Consider the following 18,925-nt stretch of genomic DNA (forward strand, 5'->3'; position numbering starts at 1 on the left):
ATACAGGGTTAATATTTAAAAATATATAAACACCATAAAAAGTTATACACTGTTAAAATAAACAAAATATAATAAACTGTAATATTGCCTTCTCATATGAATATTAAATTATCTAGCAAGTATTCAAATACATCTTACAGTAGATCAAAGTTCACATTTATTGGCACGTATCATTTACAACATTCTATATAAAAAAAAAAACAAGTTTTATACAGGCACACTACTGAGTCTAACTTACACTGCATAGACTAAAATAGATTTAACGCATTCTAATCCAAAATCAAATCTTAATGAAAACCACTGAAATTAGTGACACGCGGGAAAAATAAAATATATAACAGTACATCAATTGTGCAAACGAAGCAACTGCAATACAAATGGGCAATTCTTATATTCACATGCACGTACCCAAAGACTTTAACCTAGAAATCTGCTGCTCCCTGGTCAATACTGCTGCATAAGGGAAATCGCTCTCTCTCTCACTCACTCACACACATGCACTGGTGCAGAGTTCACTATGGTCAAAGGGGATGTTTGGAGAAAAACAAGGGCCTAGTCTCTTAACATTTATTATATCTTTTATGTATTAATTAGCATAGCTATCAGCAATAAAGTAAACATCCCAAATACACAAGTCTATAAAGATAAACCTGTAAACCTGAAATACTCTGTGTATCTTGGCTGATTTCCTCGTTCCATCAAGTTAAAAAAAACTTTGAGCCCTCTGCCATCTAGTGAACATTTGTGGTGCTGTGACAAAGGAAACTATTCATGCACACCTCAAGAGAACATTCGGGTTTGCTATCCCCTATATATAGACAATGTTCACAAAATCATTCAGTTTAATGACTAAATTTCACATTTTAAGAGCCATTTTCTAAAATTTAACTCCCCGGTCTGACTGTCAAAGGGACAAATCCAGAAACTGATGGATGACTATGAAACACAGCAGATGTTGATCTGTTGATGGCCATGTAGAACTAAAGCATCTAGTTCCCTCATGCATGAAATATTGTCTTAAACTGTGTATTAAAACCTAAACACAGTTCATAAGGGTTCTTATACATAGCAGGAGAAGTTCTGTCCTAACATCAGTAACTTAGAATCTCGGCGGACGTCCTGTCCAGAGGTCAACATGTGAGAGACCTCCGTTCACGAGCCTTCAAACTCACTCTCTTTTTCCTCCTAAACGAGACAGTGAAAGAGAACAAAGAAACATAGTATTTAAACACTGGTTTGTATGTATTTACAGTTGGTCCACAGTATTAGAATTTTAGTTACCTTTTTTTATGATGATTGAAATGGACAAATTGACAAATTATCATTAATTTCTGACTATCATAGATTTTTTTTATTCCCCCCTTTTAAATGGGAACAAAATAGTTATTGAAAGACTGTCATATTCATTTGATGCTATAATATTTATTTAGTTTTTAATGTAAATGTGGTCTGATGATTTTGGACAACAAAACTAAAAAAAAAGTAAAAACTGGATTGCATTTGCACCTTGTGAAATGTTTTGTTTGTAAAAAAAAAAAAAAAAAAAAAACATTAAGTATTATCATAAGTGTAAAAAACAATATTTTTTGTGTAAATGTAGTACATACTTCTGGAACCAATAACAAAACGACAACACGCACACAAAAAACAACAATAAACAAAAAACAAACAAAAACAAAAAGCAAAGCAAAGCAAAACAAAAAACAGGCAAAAAAAACAAACAAACAAAAACAAAGCAACATTGCACTTGCACCTTGTGAAAATTTCCTTTAGTTCATACCTTTTTGGTTGCGTAACCATGCATTTCCAAAGAACTGCATAGAGGGCTAACAGAAAGCCTATGAACACTGCTGCGGCAATCGCACCTGCAAAAACACACACAAACCTGTTACACTGCTGTCTGAAAAACATTTGTCCAAAAGGGGCACATAATCTGTATCCTCTACCCAGAGATGAGATCAGTAACACTGATATAGAGCATGACAGAATGACAGGCTGCAGTTTCATTCATCCAGTGAAAAATGCAGCCTGGACACTTTGGTACTGTTAGTAAACATCTCCTATTTATGAAACATCACAGCTGCATTATATACTGATCTCAGGCATGTGAAAGGTCAAAGGTCCCACTTAACGGAAAAGAACAGTCAGCTTGTTTTTCATTAGTGTTTTTCATCATGGAGACTAACCCCGAGAATCAAGACATATATAGACATAAACAGTGTGTGTTTAAAGCGATATATGGTGTAATGAGGGAGGTGGAAAATTCCTGTGATAACTTGGAAACCTGTTTGAGCCTGTGAGCAGAGAAGCTGCCTTGAACTATGATTTAACACTCAGCATTCACTTGCTCCTCCACACCCTGCTTTTCAGATTAGTTCTTTAAAACAAATAAAAATGTTAAAAGTTATGCAGGTTGTTTTTTTTTTATTTAATTGTTTTGTAATGCAATGAATATGTAGATATTTTAAGTCTCACTTTGTGTGGTCAATAAATTACCTTCTCAAACATTTAGTAAACAACTGAGTTTATATTCTCAATAAATTATCTTTTTATCCTCTGACACTCAGTCCAGAAATAATAAAAATGAAAATTCAACAGCTTCCTTTCTCACAGACCCATGCACCCTCGAACACTTCTCAGTACAACCAGATTTCTCCAGAAATGTATATGCCATTTTTGTTTTTGAGAATTCACGGAGTTTGATATTTTTACACAAAATAACCCTTGCCGTTTCTTCCTGGTAAAAGGTCAAACAAGTTGTGAAATCAAATGATTAATTTCACACTTGATTTCCGCTCTTCTCAGAACATGAAGAGAAAAAGACAAACGTCATCCACTGGAGAAAGAGCACAAAGAGCGGAGAGGTCACAGATAAATCATATTTTGTTTTGACAGGACTTTTTTGGGGGGAGGAATAAGTCATGTGAGAGTCACACACAAAACAAAGTTTTAAGTCATAAAAAACCTCTCAGTCAGCAAAGGAGAGTTTAGATGGAATGATAAGAAAAATATGAAAATAATATATATAAATGTACTTAAATTTGTAAATAAATAGATAATGAACAAGGTAGGACTGATGAGAGGTGGGCAAAGACTTACAGAATGAGTGAGGAAGACAATAATAAATGAGGAAGGGCTTGTCAGATCACTGACAGGTTCAGGTTGTCATTTCTGTTGTAATGTCTGGTTTATCTCAGAGCTGGATGGTTAGGTTCATGGCATAAAACTCATTAAGTATTTTTGTAAATGCCTAAGGAGAAAATGAGCTGAGATTTTGGGGTCAGCAAGTTTTTTTTTAATGTTTTCAAAGATGTCTCCAAAGATGTCTCTTATGCTCACCAAGGCTGCATTTTTTAATCAAATATACAGGAAAAACACTAAACATTGTTACAGTTTAAAATAACTTTTTTTTATATATATTTTAATATATAATTTATTCCTATGATGATAAAGCTGAATGTTCAGCATAATTACTGCAGTCTTCAATGTCACATGATCCTTCAGAAATCATTCTAATATTCTGATTTGGTGTTTAACAAACATTTTCTATTATTATCAATGTTGAAAAGTTTTTGTAAAAACTTTTTTTTCTTCATGATTGATTGATTAAAACATTCAAAACAACCGCATTTATTTGAAATAGAAATCAGCATTTATTTGAAATAAATCTTTTGTAACACTAGAAATGTCTTTACTGTTACATTTCATCAATTTAATGTGCCTTTGCTGAATAGAAGTATTAAAAAATTAATTTATAAAAAACCTGGTATGATTCCACTCTCTCTGTTCATGGGGGTCTCAGCAAGAGGGGGTGGACTGGTAGTTGCTGAGCCTTTAGGAGACAATGAAGATTATGTTAAAGCATGAATATACAAACTATCATTAACATGGTGTAATTCAGGCTGTTTGATATACTACCATTTCTATCGGAGTTGGAAGATAGCCATGAAGACACTGGTGGAACTATCTGGAGAGAGAAAACAGGCTATTCAGTGAAAAAAAAATAATGGGTGGGCCTTGATTTGATCATTTAGGAACTGAATGAATTGCAAAAAGTGAGTGTTAATTATGATTTACCCATGATTTACTCACCCTCCAAGTCGTATATACAATCAGAGTTATATTTTAAAAAGTCCTGGCTCTTCCAAGCTTTATAATGGCAGTCAATTGTGGTCGAGATTTTAAAGCCCCCAAAAAAGTGTATCTATCCATCATAAAAAATACTCCACACCGCTCTGGGGTTAATAAAGACTTTCTGAAATGTATGATGCATTTTTGTACGAAAAATATCCATATTTAAAAAACAAAACACCGGTCACAAATCAGAAGTACAAAATAAGGATTTGCAAAGAAAAACGTCAGAGGATTTTGACATAAGCCAAGAGGAGACTGGTTTTCCTTTGCTGTAAACAAAACTAGTTCTCACGTCACTAGCATATTCTCAGTGGAGCTTTTGCTACGCCTACAACCTACGTCATCCGCTGGACGCCACTCTCTTGTAACCGTGAGTACAATATTTCACGGAAGCTAGAAATTACCGTTTCTAAAGTTCTAAATATGGATATTTTTCTTACACACACACACACATCAATTCACTTCAGAAGGCCTTTTTTAACCCCATGGAGCAGTGTGGGGCACTTTTTAAGATGGATGGATGTGCTTTTTCGGGCTTAAAAATCTCAACCTCCATTCACTGCCAATATAGAGCTGGACATTTTTTAACATAACTGATTGCATTTGTCTGAAAGAAGAAAGTCATATACACCTAGGGTGGCTTGAGGGTGAGTAAATCATGGGGTCATTTTCATTTTTGGGTGAACTAACCCATCAAATAGGTTATCATAAGAAAACGTGGGGAAGGGTTAAATAAATAAGCATAAGTTGACATTACATAAAAAGTAAGTTGTTTCAGAAGCATGGCTAAATTTTGATGGATGACTACAAAGTCAACAATGATTTTTGATACAGTTGTCATTGTAGACGTTACCTATCCACAGGAATATTTCCTGCACCATTCATCAAATGTAAGTGTACATCATTTTTAATTTATCTGTCAAAAGTAGTATTCATTTCTTCAGAGGAAAAACTGTGGAAAAGTTACTTGTACCTCTGTAGATCCTATCCAAGCACTGAACTGTGACAGAGAGGGGAGCATGTCCCGGCTCTGTTGTTTAACAAAGATAAGAAACTATGCCATGACTGAAAGTTTCCAAAACATACTGGAAGACAGGAAATGGGACAGAGAGACAGAGAGACAGAGAGAGAGAGAGAGAGAGAGAGAGAGAGAGAGAACACATAAAGTGTCTTTCTGATACACCAACCTAATTTCAACATTTGCAATAAAACTGTATTTTCCTTATCTTAAAAAAGGTCCTGTCTTTGAGAGCTTGTAAACAGGTGAAGCATTTCTAACAGATGCGCTGCAGTAGAGTTCAGTGTTGCATTGCATTGTTTCTCGAGTGTTTGCTTGTACCTGTGTGAGATTGTGGTCCTGTGGTTCTTCATGAACAGAGCTGTTGTTGTGTCCCACCTCCGTCCACATGTTTCAGCGCGTGTTTGTGTTTGCTCCCGTGATCATCACGAGTCGCCCAGAATAAAGAGAGCAAAATTGCGAATGCGGCTCAAACAAAACAATGTAAAAGCCCCTTTAGCTCACTTTTAAAGTGGGTGGGTGGGGTAAGTATAGCTCGTGGGCGGGGCAACAATCCAGCCATCCGCCTCTAGAGTTAAGCTTGTAACAGAATCATTCAATCAGATAAACTTGATAATCATATAATCATATAGATATAGATATAGGCTAATCATAATCTGACAGGCGTGAATTGAATGAATGAATGATCAACGCCATTGATTTGAAAGTTGTCACGGAGGGGAGGATTTTTCGGGAATGTCTATTTAAATTGTGGTCTGTTATTTGTCATATATGAAGCTGTCTTACGAGTTCAAAATACTTTTTTAAACCTATTTTTGGTTAGATTGACAGACATGGTCGCTATGAGCTGTATTAACGCTCTTAAAAGTATTCGTCTGTGTTCCATATGGGACAAAATAACAATGACATGAGGGTGAGTAAATAATGAAAGACTTATCATTTTTGTGTGGAACATCCCTTTAGCTCATCAAATACAATGTGGTACATTTGAAACATTACATTTAATTGTGTTACACTGCCATCTTGGTGCAGGAACCTGATGCATTTTGTGCAAAACTGACTACTGCATTTAAAACTCGCTCGCTTAATAACATAACTTATTATATTAATATTAGATACTACTGTTATTTACAAAATATTGATATATTTAAATAATAATAATGAGTATAATAATAACGAACGGCCTGAAGTATGATTGACCTCCTGTTAAACGGATAATTCACCCAAAAATGAAAATTGATCTACTCGAGGGCGAGTAAATGATGACAGAATTTTCATTTTTGGATGAACCATCTTTAAGGATCCTGTCTAACTTTTTATTTTTTTAATTCTGAAATTTGATACAAAAAAAATGATTAAGAGAGACATCAAGCAAATGATTATGACACACTGTCTACACCATCATGCAAAGACCCTGATAGCACACATCCATCTCCGAGATGTCTATTTGACGTCTGCATTTACATCTGCAAGACATATTTTTTAGGGTGTTTGCTCATCTGCAATACGTCTAAAGGACGTTTCCTTTTTGATGTCAAATAGATGTCTATTAGATGTCTTTAAGATGTATATGTTTTAGAATGTATGTAAAACTGACATCTACAGACGTCTGCCAGACGTTTGTAGACAGCAGATGCTTTCCAGATCAAGAGATCTTTAGCAGACATCTTGCAGATGTTCGTGTGCTGTCTGGGGAGAGATTAATTGTTGCAAGTGACCCATTACATCAATTTACTTCAAACTCACAGTTCTGCTTTTGATGGTCTGACATCAGAGAAAAGCAGAAATGGGTGAGTGAGAAACCGCCCTTGACCACAGGCTTTCGTTCTCAGTGACATATGGCCTATACATACAGCAATATTAAGCCAAAATTACTAGTCCTCCTTGCTGACGATTGCAGTTAGCATTGCTAAATGTAGAATAGTCATCCTCTACTTGTCTTGTGCAACAAGCATGTAAACATGGAAGCTTTTGTTTCCGGTTGTTCAGAGGTTAAACAATGCCCCTCAAAATGTACAAAGTAACGTTTAAGGATGGACTTGAGACATATTCCTAAACGAGTGGATAGCTTATTTTAGAATGTGGAACAGCTAGTTTGATCAGAAGTTTGAACGGGCGCCCATCAGTCACATCGATTGCATGAAGAAGTGCAGTCAGTGAAATAGTGTTTTTAGCTGATATATGGTCACACTCTCAGAAAAAAAGGTGCAAAGCTGTACAAAATCTTATTTACCCTTAAAAGTAAAAGTACATATTACTCAACTAAAACTTTATTTATAAAGCACTATCAACACCACGACTGTAACCATATTAGTACTTTAAAAGTGAATATTAGTACCTGCACATGTGAGACCTGTTGAAATGTAGCCTACCACCCCAGTGACAGTTTTGTATCTTTTTTTTTCTGAGAGTGTATAATATAGTTCTGCCTTTTCAGCAGTTCATGTCAACTCAGGATAAAATAAAATTACACGAGTTACTTAGCTTCACTTTCAAACCTGCTACATAACTGCAACATATTCCCAAGATGTGAGTAAGATTTGTCAACACTGTCACTGTCTTATGAAGATCATCTTTAACTTTTGTTTGGTAAGAGCCACATCCGTTATGAACAACAGCCTGCTGTCACCACAAAAAAACAATGACACCTCATTATTTCATTGGGAAAAAAAAATCAATATTTTTGTCTGGTTTTCTGGGGGGGTGGGGTGGGGTGGTATCGGCGGCTTGGGGGTGGGTGTTGGGTGTCAAACCTAATTAAGTTTTTAAGCAAATATGTTTTTGTTTTTTTTCTTGTTATATAAAATTTAGTGAGGTTTATGTTTAAACATGAAAAGTAAACAATTCATAGTTTATATTTTGGCCCATTTGACACCCTTGCTTCAGGAAACAAATATTTGCATGTAAGATGCAGCAGGTGGCAGTATCACATCACTTCTTATGTCATCTACCTCAGTGCTGTCATAAAGTTCTGCTCCAAAACAGGATGCAACTTTAATCATAAACGTATATGCATGTAATAGTGTTCCAGCAAAATCCAGCAGAAGTTGTGACTATTGTAATTTAATTAACTAGTCCACAACACTTTCTCAAACTTTTGTCATGATCCATCCTGTTCCATGAGGTCTTGAATAAATCCCTCAGAAGGTCTTGAGAATCCCTTAAATGTCAGGCCAATCTCATGGAGTAAGATGCAGAAGTACATTTGATTTAATTTTTAAATCTAAGGCTCCTTCTTCTTATTATTATTTTTAAAATTTTCTTGTGTTTATTGTATTTTAAAACAATGGCTCCTTCATCTTTAGCCTTGTTGTGCCATATGAAAGGCTGGACCAGGATAGATATGGTAATTGAATCCATTGTGATAAATGTCTTTTATACTTTTTTTTTTTTTTTACTATTTACCTTTATGTTTGAGTATAACGTTAATTTAAATTTGAAGAAAATTACAACAGACTTCTAAAAACAACAATTGAAGTCACTCAATAGTACAGCAGCTTTATTTACAATAATCAATCACATGTACAAAGTATTTTCCAGTCCTGCATTAAATAATGTAACAGTTCTGATTACCACTGAATATAAACATAATTTAAAAGTAAATAAATAAAACAAGCAATAAACAGTGCACAATTTCGTTGCTGAACCTGACCAGTTCATATATTTACAAACGCGTCCCTCCTAACCACCAAACAGCCATGAAGGTGCAAATATACGTAACATTACCTGAATGTGTTCAGGGCAATAGCTAACAATAAAAGATTTATGTTGTGTCTAAAAGCGTATTTAACTGCAAACATCTGCCTTTATTGCATAAAATAATACATATGTTAAACATTTCAATGGGCTGTATGCGTATGATTAACAACCCCATAGCTGGCCACTTCACATACTCAACGCAGTGTTGAAAAGGAGCAAAGCACTTTCCCCATATAGAGAGGCTTTGAGAGGCCGCTCTAACACTGCAGGTCAGCTGTGATTCATGAGATCCACCTGACGAGGCCGAATCGTGGTTTATCACGGTGTCAGTATGCTGGCGGCCATCTTGCACGCCACAGCGGAAATGAGAGCTGCGCCCCGACCGCTCCCCTCTTCTGATTGGATGAAGGTAATTTCGCAGTGAGGAGTCATTTCCCACACAAGCTTATGGAACCGCTCCTTGAAACTAAATGGGAGAATATAATTGTGTTTATATCACATGGTGTTTTATCCTTTACTCATCTCTGTTTCCTCTTAATTTCCCCCCTCATTTCTCTTTGTTTGCCTTCCCATAATCCCTCTCACTTTTCTTGTACTCACTGAGGGTGTAGTTTGTAGACAGAGCCATCGACTCCCACAGTGATCGTCAGTTCCTCTTGACAACGGCGCTCTCTCATTAGGTTGATGACGCCAGCGAGGCCGGCCCCGCACATGTGAGCGGCTCGCGTTGACACGCTCTCGCAGACCAGACTCACAATGTCACAGTCCAGCTCTGAAGGTAAGATTCCCATTGAGCTTAGGATGTTGTAGATCTGCTTTCTGTCGCCCGTGTCACTGAAATTAATCAAATAAAATGTATAGCCTAAGTACAAGCATATGTTTTTATATAAACTCTGATTCAATTAAATGGAAATGTATTATTGTTTAACTTAGTGCTGTCAGACGATTAATCGCGATTATTCGCATCCAAAATAAATGTTTTTGTTTACATAATATATACGTAAAACTTTTTGTATGCAATTAATCGTTTGACCGCACTCGTTTAAATTGATATTAAATAAGTGTACTTTAAAGCACAACAAAAGGTTATTAAATCAATTATTTATTTGCTTTAAATGTGTTTTAAAGTTAAACACTTAAGTCTGTGTGCAATGAAGTGACCTTTAATTTCATTGATTTATTATCTGTAAGTACCGTTTATGTAGTACACTACAGTTTTTGTAGTACACTACACTTTTTTTTTTGTAGTACACTACGCACTACACGTTTTTGAAGCTTCTGATTTTAAAGCCTTGTTTTCTGAAAACCGTGCTCAAAATGAAGTGAGTTTATGCTGAAAACAAGAACACCATTGGCAGATATTTTCTCGTTTTCAGTATAAACACTGAATTTCGATATTCACATTTACATATATTCAGAAAGCAAAACTTAGTATCTTATGCCACTTTGCTTCTCAATCAAATGTATCTGGATTTAAGAATGTTTAAACAAACAATAAAATCTACAGTTCTATTTTTAAAATCATCGGTCATACCTCTCAATCTGGGAGACGAAGCGAGTTTCAAAAGCTCCACGTGTTTTCAGCAGGTCTGAGGCTTCGCCGTTAAACAGCAGATTTTCATTCACTAGTTTTAGCAGCACAAGACGCACAAGCTCTCCCATGTACTTTCCACCAATCAGCTTCTCATACCTAGAGTCATGAGAAAAGAACATTTAGAAATGAGATCTTTCAAAGCTAAAACACTACCACAAACTCATCAGTTTCAGCAGCAAAAGGAAAGATTTTAATGCTAGTAAAAGCCTGAGGATAATCATGAAACACAAATGGCCTAAAGTGACGTGGACAGAGGAGCGGCCCATTGAGTATCTTCTAGCATACATTGTAAATACCCATTAAGCGAGCAGCTTCGCTAATGATCTCTTTCCCTGGCCATTAATCCAGCCGTGTGTATTCCAGCACTGACGTGGCTACCGTCAGTATCTCACATGTACAGAAAAACAACCCTCGTCACCTGGAGACCACATAAGAGCTCCAGGTTGCCGTCTAACTAAGCTCTAGAAGCAAATATGTAAGGACATCGGCGTTTCAGATTCAGACATTGATCACACTGCTGCTCCTAAAGTGTCTAATCTAGTTACAGATGTGATATTTCAGGAAATTGTGCATGCATCTTCACATTTTATTAAAGAGTTGTTTGATAGGATACATCATAACATCTTATACTTCTTTCATAGATGAGTTGAAATAATGCTCCTGTAAATATTTTAGATGAAAATTGCATAAAAATATCCTAAAATATCAAAAAAGATGCACCATATTTTTGTAATGACTTAAACTGTACTTTAAATTAACATTTTTATTTGATATTATTATTATTATTATAAAGAAACACTTAAAGTACAATTAAGTGGCCTATATTACATTAATACATTATATGAAAGTATATATAAATTTGTGAATGTACTTTTGAGATTTGAAGTACACTACGAGTGCACATTCAATGCAATTAAGTGCACTCATCATACTACAAAATATGTGTCAAATACATCTTTCATAGATGAGATACTTAAATAATGTTCATGTGATTGTTTTAAATCAAAATATCCTAAACTATTTTGTAGTTTACTGAAGAAAAGTCTGAGATCACCAAAAATGTGTATATTTTACATTTTAATAATGTAGTACATGTTTTTATGACATTTATCATATCATGTTCTGAAGAGCATCTTGTGCTTCACTGTAAGCAATAAGTCATATTTAAATATTTATAATTTTAATTAATTTAATTACCTCTTAACCTTTCTTTGTTTTTAAATTAAATTTATTTTTTATTTTTTTCGAAATTTAAATATGAATTTGATCCTGGGATTATCAAAGTGGTACCAGAGTTCTGGACCACCTTTTATTTTATTTTATTTTAGTCAAATTTTTGCGAATTATTTAAAGCTCACTCACAGCTGATGTCCAGGGTTTAGTGAAGTCTCATCAATAACACGGTCGTACTCCAGCCGGAAGTCTTCCAGTTCACCATTGTCCCCAAACGCTCCCCACTCTGTGTTCACACACATCCTCCCCTCCTCTCCCTCCACCAGCTCCACCTTACGCATCTCCTCCATATAACACGCATTACAGCCGGTCCCTGAGAAACCATGAAAAAATGAAAGAGAAAAAGAGAGAGAGAGACAACAAAAACATTAAACTAAAAGCTTCAGTCCCACTGCTTTATTGCCATGCTGTTTTTTCCTGAATGGTTGTTAAAATATTCCTTCTTCCTGTTATAAAGTTTATGTCCGAGCTCTAATTATATTTGCATGGGTCTTAGTGTGTGCGGTCATTCTTACCTACTATCATACCGACTTCACAGCTGCGGTCTTCATAATAGCAGGAGATCATAGTGGCTACTGTGTCATTCACCATGGCAACCACATCCATTTCAAAGTCCTGAACAAAGAATTATTCATTCACTTTTATAGGACAGCGGTTTAAACCTTTTATTATAAGCTTTTAAGGTGTCTAATATACTACTGGTGTGAAAGCAGCTTTCTGTTCTCCTTCCTAACCTTTCCATAACCAGTTAGGCAAGATCCAAGAACAGAATTTCTGCTGGAAATTTTTAGTATGACAATTAAGTCATGCATACTAACCCCTCTTCTTTTAATGGCATCTCTCAGTAGACCAACAACATTATTGCCCTCCGCGCCAGAGGCCTTGAAGCCTTTAGTCCAGTTAAGCAGAATGCCCTGTTAAAATTAAACATAAAATAGTACGTCTGTAAACCTAAAACATTAAAAAGTTCACTTCCACATTAAAATGCATGTTAACTTCACTTTGAAATGAAATGAGTTTAAAAATATGGCACATCTGCCACAACATCAGTGTGATTAAACCTTAAAGGGATAGTTCACCTTCAGTTACTGGTTTCCATTTACTTAACATTATGCAAGTCAATGGGGACCAGCAACTGAAGGTGAACTATCCCTTTAAGAGGCTCATGTTTATATGCATACAGATACTAACCTTGTCCAAATCCTCATGACGGACTGGAAAAGAGAAGGTGAATCCCAGTGGAAGCTTCTTATGTTTCAGATTATGTTTGTCCAGGAAGTCAGATATGCAGCCAGCAATGTAGTCAAACAACTAAATGTAAAGAAAATGGGGCACAATGAGTCTAAAATGTCAGAATATGTGTATGAGTGTTTGACCTTTTGATATCTCACCATTTCAGCTGTGCCGGTCATGGCGTCTTCAGGGATGGAGTACATGTGATGCTTCGTCTCCACCTTCCAGCCTCGCTCTTCATCCTCACCCACTTTCACCAGCATCACTCGAAAGTTTGTCCCTCCAAGATCCAGTGCCAGGAAATCCCCAACCTCTGAGATGAGTCACATGAATAAGCATCAGCAACATCATGAGTCATAGGAATCAACACCTGATTCCAGGAAAGAAAGCCCATTAGGGCTTTTTGTCAATGTACTCATCTGTTATTTAAATAAACTAAGCTAATAAGAAGCTAATATTGATTAAACTCATTGCACACTGCAATATATTTACTTTGTCACTTAGTACACCTTATTCCAAACCTGTGCAACTTTCTTTATTCTGCAGAACACTTTATTCTTTCTGTCCTTACAAAGTCAGTGGGGTCCAATATTGTTTTAGACTTCACTGACTTTCACTGTTAGGACAAAATAGTTCAAACATTATTCAAAAAATTATGTTCCACAGAAGAAAGTCAGTTATACAGTCTTGGAACAACATTAGGGCGAGGTAATGCTGACAGAAATAACAGATGGCAAACTATTAATTTACCATGAATATATGCATTAGATTATCTGATGAAACAAAATAACAATATAAAAATTTAAAAAAAAATTCTTTAAAAATACATATTTTTTTTAAACCATAAATGTGACCCTGGACCACAAAACCAGTCTTATGTAGCACAGATATATTTGTAGCAATAAGCAAAAATACATTGTATGGGTCGAAATTATTATTTTTTTTCTTTTATGCCAACAATCATTAGGATATTAAGTAAAGATCATGTTCCATGAAGATATTTTGTAAACTTCCTGCACATACCATAAACCATACATCAATGGAAAGCTTATTTATTCAGCTTTCAGATGATGCATAAATCTAATTTTTGAAAAATTGAGCCTTATGACTAGTTTTTTTGGTCCAGGGTCACAAATTAGAAAAGGAAGTATATAAGTATATAATACTCAACAATGCAATAAATATGAAACACATTGATATAAAGGGTAATTAGATAAAACAAAAGCACTGTGTAGTTTTCCAACATGAGGATCAGAGCAGAAGTCTTACCGGAGCCTTCAGGTGTGGAGCGGACATAAGTGGGCAGCATTTTAACGCTGGCTTCATCATGTGTCTCCACTCGCAGTCCCTTCTCCATCTCTCTCCTTATTCTCCTCATCACTTCCTCTAGATCTACTTTGCTCAGCAGAAATTCAGACAGAATTTGGTCCACCTGTAGAATATGCCAGAAAGAGAGAGATTCAAATAAGAGATTCAAAATGTTATATTAGCATGATCTCGAATGTGTTTGTAACGCTTACAGCAGTGCCAATGACTAACTAAGTCTAAACATGGATACAGTTTCATTGCTTTGGCTCTTACCATGAGAATTCTCTCCAGTACTGACTCAAAGTTACTCGGCATCCTCTGCCTGCGAGCTGAAGTAAGGCAAGGCATCTTTGCAAGTCTTTTCAAACAAGTGTGTGATAAGCGTTGATTTGCTAAAGTTTGAATGTGTGTGAGGTGCATGGAGATGCTCAGCTGTTTTTATGCTCCAGTGAAGGAGGTGGGGAGGTGTGGTCAGAAAGATCATTGCCCTCTGTGTACACATACACACAGTACACACACATCTTGATCAATCACACACACAGATGAACATTTAATCTCACCCATCACCTTGGAAACCTAGCTGTCAAGGCCAATCGGCATGATCACACGCTTCACAGTGAACATGACCTGACCTTTGCCTCCATGGGAAATTCAAAATGAGATTGACACAATGTAATCTACATAATATAAATAAATATATATGAAACAACAATGAACATATTATATTATAGTACTATTATATTTTTACTATTATACTGAGTATATTTTTAAACACAAGCATAATTCTGATGCAGTGCAATGCAATACAATGCAAATAAATAAATAAAAATCGATCCATTTTAACCACATAATACCAGGATGCACAATTGGCATGTGGATTTCCTCCGATGTTTAATCTTGCCACAAAAATTGAGTGATATTATATTATATTGTATAATATTGCATTATATCGATTTTTTTTTTTTTTTTTTTTTTTTTTTTTGTAGTTAATGAAATTTTCTTTCAAAGTGGGATTTAGGTTACATTTAAAAATAGCCTCTGAACTTAAAACCCTTGCTAAATTTAGATGACTTGGTTTACAAAGGGCAAACATTTTTTTCCAGAAATAGGTCTGCAGGAATGTAATGTGAGGGAAAGTCCAAACATCAAAAGTTTATTGCACTCTGAAGAGTTACCTAAGTGGCCAGACAGCATAAAAAAAGTCTGTTAAAAAGTCAAATATATGATTACACAAAGGTCCTAAATGGAAGCATTAAAAAAAAATTGTCACTAATGGTAAGTAATTTATCTTGAACTTGATGGAAGTTCAATTACAATTGTCGAAAGACATAAATAATGGAAGCTTTAATATCATGTTAACTCTGCTGGCTTGTTGAATTATGTGTATATTAACATGAAGGCTGTTGGGTGTTGATTTTGTGTACTACATGGCTCAGATTTCTGGTTGCTCTTTAATTCGGGGACCAATTCTGACTATTAACTATTCTGAGTATTAACTAGTTGCTTATTAGCTTGCATATTACTAGCATTTTGGCTGTTTACTTGTAAAGCACATTAGCACATTTTAGATGCCTTAATCTGACCCCATGCCTAAACGTAATAGCTACATTAATGAGCAGCAAATTAGAAGTTTATTGAAGCAAAAGTTGTAATTAATAGTACGAATTGGTCCCCAATCTAAAGTGTGACCAAATATCAACATGGTTTGGGCTTTATATGTTGCCAATAGATACTGTTATCATTTTTGGGTTAGTTACATAAGAATTAAGTAACAAATTTATATCTCATTTCCTTATGACCATTTTCAATATATAAGAGTATAGTGTATGTATGTATTTGTGAATTTATAGCCTATGTGTGTGGTACTTGTAAGTAGATTGTTTTAATAATCAGATTGCAGTTACTTTTTATTATTTGCAGGATTGTATATTATTTGGAAGTAAATTGTTCATAATTTATTCTTTCTAATACTTCTTTTTTTTTACTTATATATTGTTTGTACAGTATTGCAAACAGAGACTAGCCACTATCATAATTAAACAGAAATGTGATAGTCTGCACAGCATTTGACCACTGGATTTGCAGAAATAATTTTACTTGAAATGTTTTCTCAACAGTGTATTACTATGTCTTTGAAATTCATGGCTGCATTTCTAAAAAGCATTGTGAGCTAAGTTGATCATAGATTGGTTGCAATGGTTCTACTATCTACTTAGGCTTACAAAAGCAGCCACAATTTTTATCATGTAATTTGCGCTCATTAATACACGCACACACATACACGGATTTTATAACATATAAATGTGTGCTTCATATTCAAACAATGCCTTTTTTATGTGTATGCGTATCAAGACCTTAACAAGTCCTGTGTACTCTGGATGGTCAGACACCCATTGAACTCCCACACCGAGTTGTGGACTCAATATACTAACATTGCAAAAGGTGCTTATCAGTGCAAACAGAATGTTATTTTTGGAGACATTTATCATTTATTCTTGCTTTAAATAGTTCAACTAAAGAAATGATATTTAATCATGCTCTCCAACACTGTAAAGCTTCCCTACACTAGAGTCTTTATCATACAAATCATATGAATTTGTATCATAACATAAAAAACACTTAAACACATGACATGCAATTGATTGGAATGCTACGGAGCCCCTTAGAGCTCATGGTGGTGGAAAAATTTCGGGGTGGGTGAAAAAAATTCGGGGTGGGAGGAAAAAATATTTTTCAAATCTTTTGCGTTCTCTCGAGAAACTTTGCATTCTCTCGCAAAGATGTTTGCGTTCCCTCGCAAAACTTTTAAGGGGCTCCGTAGAATGCAAATGATTCATTGTTATTAAACACACATTGCACTAACCTGCATTATTCTAAGAAGACCCGTCCTCAGTCTAACGTAATCAAGACAGACAGCTATCAGTATCATAATATTTTATCAGATGTGGCTTCTGTATGTTGCCTAGGCTTATTCCAGAAAAAAAGTATGTTAAATTTTAATAATTTTATGAGGGGTGTGACAACTCTAGTTAGAGTTAATCGCTTATTATCAGGTTTTATTTATCATAAGAACTGTTTATTGGTACACATTCAAAGCACTGTTATATCATAAAAATGCAGGCCGATGGAGTTGGCAGGCCAACACATAATTGTACAATCATGCCATCTCTGAATTAAAGATGCAGCAAGAGTGACACAAATCACACGTGGAGTTCGTCCCAGGTCATGAGCCATATAAGACTGTCAAAACTCGCAACAAAGACATCTACTGTAGCGTGAGGGGGAGGACCAACGCAAGCTCAAGAGATATTTGTAGGATATTGCAACAGGCTAAACGCTACATTCCTGGCAATAAACGCTACATTCCTGGCAATGTCTTGGACAGAAACCATTAAGTATAGATAATAAGATCTGATTTAAGAACATGTTCTTGACAATGTGGGCTTCATAGTAACAGGTCTACACCTACTGGTACAATATATGATACTTTTAAAGAAAGTAAATTATAGGTAAAGCTTCATAAACATCAATCATACGCCAATTTAGACAACACATGCTGATCATACAAAAAAAGAGAGAAATATATATAAAATATATTTTACCTTATCCATGGCATGAAGTTCCATGGTGTGTCTTCTTCATTGGTGCATCATTTTAAAGAAAAATCTGCATAAGGTACAGGTTTTCCTTAGTTCTTCCTGAACAATAGCTCAATGCAAATGCCTCAAATGAAATGTAAAAAAAAATATTTATATCAACTTATCAAACCTTCTTCATGGTCAACTTTGGATATTCCAATAGTCAGTCACACCGGATGGTCCTTTTTGTGGTCCATTTTCAATCATCCTAGATGTGTCGCAAAACCAAAATCCAAATATTTTTGTAGCCTAAATTTGTTTTCATTCCAGTTCATTCAGAAAGTCACCAATTCCTTGTCCGGCGTGAGAGATGTATCAACAAATGATGCTCAACCAGCTTACATTGCACTAGCTGTCTGACCCAATGATACAATAATGAGTAGACTTTTTACTTTTAACTTAAAAAAAACAGGGATCCGTGATCCTCTGAAACAATTCTCTGTAGAGGAAAAAGGGTTTCATTCATAATTTTTTCCCTCCCTGACTCCCTGTAACTAAGGCAACAAAAGGACTGTTTCCTCCTATTTTTGTAGAAAAATACCGACACCTGTCTCCCTCTACGCTGCAGGCCGCTTCTTGTTGCTGTGGCAAACTCATCACCTTGGATATCTGTGAAGACCACACACTACTGATATGGAAAATACTTTGCTTGCCCTTGGTTAAGTGCCCAAAGGGAAATTGTTAAATGAGGCAAAATTACTTAGGAAAACATTGGAGGAGTATGAGTCTTGTTTAGTGAAAATGAGGGACAGTCTATGTGTTCATTTAACTCGAACCTTCATAGACAGTAGAACAGTTGTAATATGGAATTTGGTGCAATATTATATCAGCCAATGATAATAAAAACAAAAGATGAGATGTCATATTTAAAGCTTAACTGTGGGCCAAGTTAAAATGCTCATGTGATGATTCAAAGCCTCCTTGAGATTGCCTTTTATAGCCGAGAACAAAGGATTCATAGTTCACTGCTGCAACTTCTTATCAAATCAGCTTTTAAAGATAATGCAGAAACTGAGAGAGACCATCTCTCCCATATACAAGGCCTGGGCCCTGTGACAGCTGTGCTCG

The 18,925-nt window shown here is 35.4% G+C and overlaps 2 protein-coding genes across 4 annotated transcripts; both read right to left on the reverse strand.

Annotated features, from left to right (window-relative positions):
* Positions 1–134: 134 nt before the first annotated feature.
* Positions 135–5,665, reverse strand: LOC306848113 (uncharacterized protein). 3 transcript variants are annotated; one of them, XM_079382467.1, is made up of 6 exons: positions 5,474–5,665; positions 5,108–5,219; positions 3,919–3,967; positions 3,764–3,832; positions 1,781–1,865; positions 135–1,185 (listed from the first exon to the last, which is right to left on the reverse strand). In XM_079382467.1, exons 2-6 carry the CDS (start codon positions 5,153–5,155, stop codon positions 1,131–1,133), a joined length of 306 nt encoding a protein of 101 aa, XP_079238593.1. In that variant the 5' UTR covers positions 5,156–5,219; positions 5,474–5,665; the 3' UTR covers positions 135–1,130. The 3 variants fall into 3 exon arrangements, with proteins under 3 accessions (XP_079238593.1, XP_079238592.1, XP_079238594.1); XM_079382466.1 differs by lacking the exon at positions 5,108–5,219; XM_079382468.1 differs by lacking the exon at positions 5,474–5,665 and having other exon boundaries at positions 5,108–5,443.
* Positions 5,666–9,169: 3,504 nt separating this feature from the next.
* LOC306848130 (hexokinase-4-like) lies at positions 9,170–14,624 on the reverse strand (the record flags this gene model as incomplete). The annotated part of the gene is made up of 10 exons (XM_079382497.1): positions 14,493–14,624; positions 14,181–14,343; positions 13,070–13,224; positions 12,870–12,989; positions 12,497–12,592; positions 12,194–12,293; positions 11,808–11,991; positions 10,386–10,541; positions 9,452–9,685; positions 9,170–9,317 (listed from the first exon to the last, which is right to left on the reverse strand). Exons 1-10 carry the CDS (start codon positions 14,565–14,567, stop codon positions 9,170–9,172), a joined length of 1,431 nt encoding a protein of 476 aa, XP_079238623.1. The 5' UTR covers positions 14,568–14,624.
* Between the last annotated feature and the right edge of the window lie 4,301 nt (positions 14,625–18,925).

This window comes from Barbus barbus (assembly GCF_936440315.1).
Source record: "Barbus barbus genome assembly, chromosome: 28".
NCBI lineage: Eukaryota > Metazoa > Chordata > Actinopteri > Cypriniformes > Cyprinidae > Barbus > Barbus barbus.